General features: G+C 42.8%; 1 protein-coding gene across 1 annotated transcript; it reads right to left on the reverse strand.

Moving 5' to 3' along the window:
- LOC125287405 (zinc finger protein 16-like) lies at window positions 1–2,871 on the reverse strand. Its single transcript, XM_048233237.1, has 2 exons — window positions 2,230–2,871; window positions 1–1,375 (listed from the first exon to the last, which is right to left on the reverse strand). The coding sequence occupies exons 1-2, from the start codon at window positions 2,453–2,455 to the stop codon at window positions 408–410; spliced, it is 1,194 nt and encodes a 397-aa protein (XP_048089194.1). The 5' UTR covers window positions 2,456–2,871; the 3' UTR covers window positions 1–407.
- Window positions 2,872–5,225: the final 2,354 nt, after the last annotated feature.

Here is a 5,225-nt window from a genome sequence, read left to right on the forward strand (position 1 = left end):
CACCTACCACCACAAATATAATTGAATTCTGTGGGAAACACTGAACAGTGCATGTCCACACATAGCCAGGTATTTTTATACAGAGACTTTCTTTTTTAACCGTTTTGGGCTTTTTGTCTAAAATAATATATTTTCAAAAACTTTTCAAAAACCGACTAACGTTTCGACGCCCATGCGTCTTCTTCAGAGTCGAATGGGCATCGAAACGTTAGTCGGTTTGCACTAGGCTAATAAAAATCACTTAAAGCGTTGTGTGCTCCGGTCCTGCTCCTTGGCTCTTGTTAGACCTTGGGTCTCCTCTTTTGACTTCTGCGTCCTGTTCCGTGAGCACCAACCAGGCTGAAGCGCTAGTGGCCCTCTTCTATTAAAATCCTAATGTTAAATAAGTTAATATCAAGCCAGACGCCTCAGAAGCTGTGGTGGCGGTAGCTGTGGATCCTCTGGTGGGTCCTCTGGTGCGTCTTGAGGTGGGTCGACTGGCTGAACATCCTGCCACACTGCAGGCACCTGAATGGCCGCTCGCCGGTGTGCACACGCTTGTGCTTCTGCAGATTCCCGCCGTGGCTGAAGCGCCGGCCGCAGTGGCCACACGTGTACGGCTTCTCGCCCGTGTGGCAGCGCTGGTGGATGCGCAGGTTGCTCAGCTGGCTGAAGGTCTTGCCGCAGAGCAAGCAGCGGTGGCTCTTCTCTCGACCAGTGAAACGCCGATGCTGCTGCTGCTGCTGTTGCTGTTGCTGCTGCTGTTGCTGGGCCTGATTGAGGGGGAACGACTCCACAAAGGCATTGAATGTGTCAGAATGAATGTAGTGTGCCACTTCTGAAGTATCAGAGCTGTGCTGCAAGAGATCTAACTCCTGGACATCGTTCTGTGCTGCGTTGAGGGCATAATGAGGGGTGGGTTCCTCGTGGTCGTAAAGCTGGTGTGAAGGCACGGGTTGCTGGGAGAGGGAATATTCCAGAAGGTCGGGCTCCGCTTTGATGATATTGACGTCGGCTGGCATCCCTTGCTGAGTGGGTGAGGTGGAGTTAGCCAGTGATGAGCGTCCATTGGGGAACACTACACTTTCAGCATGTGCTGAGATGTCCTTTGAGTTCTCAGACTGCGAGTGAGCAGAGGTGTCACTTTCTGTATCCACCACGGTGACACATGAAGGAGCCACTTCACTGCAGTTTGTAAACACCTGCTCAACGCTGATGATGGATTCTACCTTTAACTCCAGATGATGTTTCACCTCATCTGCAGAAGTCACTCTGGACTCCACCGTCAGCTCTGGCTTGCCTGATGCCTTGGAGGACTGTAGTTGTTTACATGAGCATTTGGACTGCTCTGATTGGCTAGCCTGCAATGGAGGATTTGCTCTGGACACCCGTGACACTAGAGAAAACAAATACATAGAGAACCTTAGAAGACTAACAAGAAAGGCTAGGCAATCAAGGACATGGGTAGATGGAGGAGAAATCAAAAATAATAAATAAAAAGTGTGCAAAAGTTGGAGAAAGTCAGATATGTGTGTGTGTGTGTTTTGACATGTGATGAAATAAGAAAATAAATAAAAGATCTGTAGCATAGGGAGAGGGATGTAAAAGTGCTAAAAGTCTTGTAGGTGTGTGTGGGTGTGTGTGGGGGGGGGTCATGAGTGCTGAGGAGTGAATGAGTGCAAAGTCAGTATAGTGTGAGTTCAGAGTTGGGAAATGTTTGAGAGTGCTGAGGAGTGAATGTGTGCAAAGTCAGTATAGTGTGAGTTCAGAGTTCGGATGGCCTGGGGATAAAAACTTCTCCCGAGTCTCTCAGTTCTGGCTTTGTGACTACATAGGCGTCTTCTTGATTTCAGCGGTAGGAATAATCCATTGTTAGGATGAGAGAGGGGGGGATGATTTTGAATAAGTTTGTATGTTTGTAAGACTGTGACGGTGCGTTTCTGATGTCAGATTATTATGTAGGCTAGCCTACTAGACTGTTCTCACGTTGCAGGGCTTTACTTATATGAAGTAGCATTAATCAATATGAGGGGCAGAGAGGGATAAATGTTGTCCCCACAGGGGATAAAAAATAATTTAGCAGAGGTAGGGATAGGAAAACCAGAGGGGGGAAAATCCCCACCATCCCCCCCTACAAATCGCACCCTGATTAGACTATCTAGTAGGTAGTCTAATAATGAATACAAATAGTTAACGCCAGAGGGTAATGTAGAACTATTTGTATTAAGGCAGTAATAGCAAAAAACTCACGTTCTCGATCAAACCATTGTTGTAGTTCCTCGAGTTTCTTCCGAAGTCTCTCGTTCTCCCTCTGAGTTCGAGCGGTTTTTTCTTGGTACTCCAACACCGTATCCTTTACTACCTCCATCACCTCGTGGACTGCTGCGGTCAGCAGTTTAGAAACCCGTGCATTCAATCTTTCAATCTTGGACATCTTCATGAAAGGAGCAGTAGGACACGATACACGACAGGTCATTTAACTTTTCTATTTGTTGTCTGGAAAATGAGTGTCACTGTTGTTCACGATTTTCAGTAGAAATTCCCGGAATTGCACTTCTGACACGAATAACATAAAGTTACTGATTGTTATGGTTGCGATGGGCTTCATGTCAAAGCGAAATTGACTATCCCATCGCCATCTGATGTCAAACAGGTCATAGACACCGTATCTGCAATTACGGAAAGAGTTGGTTGAATGATTTAAGAGATAATCTTTAAAATAAACAAACCAAAATAAAAAATGGTTTGAAGTTATATCTCAAATTGTTCTTTTCAGTCATGAGGAAACGAGTGAAACCCCATCACAAAATATTCCTGAGCAATAGTTATTACTTCCGGGTCTTCCGTTGAGGTAAGCACACATCAAAATAAAGGCCTAGCAACGAGACACAGTAACGATATGAAGTGTATCACACTTACTTTCAATGTAAAGTATTTTTAAACGGGTTCTGGTGCTATCTCAAAGTTTGCATTTAGTCTACACAATCTGAGAAAAAAAAATTTGAAAATCCAAATGGTGGAACACTGTCAAAATTGGAATTATTTGTGCATAGGTCAATGGCCAAACACTAGCCTACCTTTGGCAGTTTTACTGAGCTTTTATAGAACAGGATATGTGAAATAGGTCAAATTCTTTCATTAAGGCATACAACTTAAGACTGTAAGAGAACTTGTACAGTTAAGATCCCTGAACATTTTCAGATTTAAAACCATGATCAAAAAAACCTTATGGCAACCATATACCATGTAACTGAAACATACCATATAACTGAATAGCATATTTTGCATCATCTCCTGAATCAAACATGGTATCTCAAAACAAGTGATGTCTACTCCTACTGCAAAATAGTATTTTTAATGAATGTAGCATCTGACCAGTGCTGACCACTTGAGATTCAAGAAGATTATCCAGTGCAAGATGAGTAACATGTAGGTTGCTCACCTACACAATTACACCCCTCACACCAGCCTCAAGTTTTACCCTATCTATAAGGCTCTGGGCTCTTTTAACCCTGGAAATTCTGTTGCAATTAGTTTTGGATCAGACCTTACATTGCCTGGACTAATTAGAGGTCTAATGTCCTTTTTTTCTGAAATTTCTCAGATCTTGGCTTTTGGTATTATCTACAGACCATGCTGACGACAATTGACAGATTGTATAACAAGCAACATAAACCGAAAAGTATCATTTGATTGAACCAACAAGGAGATTTATCAGTTATCCTTCATTACATATCTAATGTTATAAAATCTCAAGACCAGAGTTGTTTACTGTGTTTGCATTTCACCATTTCTTCAATACCAACCAATTTATTTTGCACAGCTTCAGTAACAAAATAAATAGAAAATAAATAATGCGTATGGGACATATGGGAATTGTATCTACTATTGTTTCCTGTATGGACTGCAGCATTAAACACTTGCATACTAATGTACATAAAAACACAGACTGCAACCATGGCAAAAGGCTGTTGATAAGGGTTCATGAGGTGTATGGCTTGCTATGTGTGTTTTTCCTTTACAAAGCCACTGTGAATGAACCGCACGCACGCACACACACCACGGGGAGCAATTTGCTGAATTAGACAAAATGTGTTTTGGATTAGGATTACAGACTATATCTGACTCAGTACTGTGAAGGCATTTGTCTTCATATAAATTAAAGGTTGTATCAGGGATTGCAAGCCCCAAAAAGGCCCAAACATAAATGATCACATTCATCTAATATTTCCTAACGATCCGCTAACTGTCTGCCCCATAAGCAGGCCGTCAGAAAAAAGTGTCTCTGTAGGCAGCCTAGGCTCCAAGATCTGTACACAAAAACAATTGCTACCAACAAGGGTTAGCTATCCACTCAAAGGCAAAATAAAGTGTTTCAACCTATAACCGACAAGATGCGCGTTTAGGAGAGTTTTAATTGCACGGGAGGGAGGGGGAAGGACGAGCGAGCTAGCTCTCTGTTTTGTTTGAGCATCAACAGAAGTGATGTATCCCCGCTATTGCTGATACAACCTTTAACTCAAGTTCATAAATCACAAAAAGCTGCCTGTGTTCTGGGCACCCACTAATGCACTATAATGAACAATATGGTAGCTATTAACTATATTGCACTACACTGCAAAAACCAAGTATAATTAATCTTATTTTAAAAATCTAGTTATTGTTTTGTTAACTTGATTTGGACAAGACCAATTCATCTTAAAGCTGCAGTTGGCAAGATTTTTCTGATCATATTCACTGAAACAGACACTATGCTCCGACAGAACAACATAAATCAGCCGGTTTTAAAAAAAAACCCGCACTTCTACCTCAACCTAGAGCCTTTTGCAAAAATCCACAGCTCCCGGTTCTTCTGGTCCAGTCAGAGCAGGGCTGTGTGAGATCTGACTGTCAATCACAGTCTGGTGCGCACTGATGAGCACAAACTCGATGAGAGGGTGCTTGGTGGTAGTGAGGCTGGGGCATGAGAGTTGTAAACATTCAAAATGTTGGCTAAGTCCCCTCAATCTGTCAGACTTGCCAACTGCAAGCTTTAACACACCGGCAGACAAATTTGCTTAAAACAAGTGTATGCAGTGAATGAGTGGATGTCCCTAACACAGGTTTTGATTTTTGAGTCTGGCCAGGAGGTGACCCAGTCTCGCACAATAGTGGCTCGTATGGTTTTCTTTTGTTGTCATTCTTTCATTCTTCAGCTTCCGATGCATCATCACCTAACACTGAAATGCCTGCGGTGGTGTGTGAGC

This window comes from Alosa alosa, chromosome 22 (genome assembly GCF_017589495.1).
Source record: "Alosa alosa isolate M-15738 ecotype Scorff River chromosome 22, AALO_Geno_1.1, whole genome shotgun sequence".
NCBI lineage: Eukaryota > Metazoa > Chordata > Actinopteri > Clupeiformes > Clupeidae > Alosa > Alosa alosa.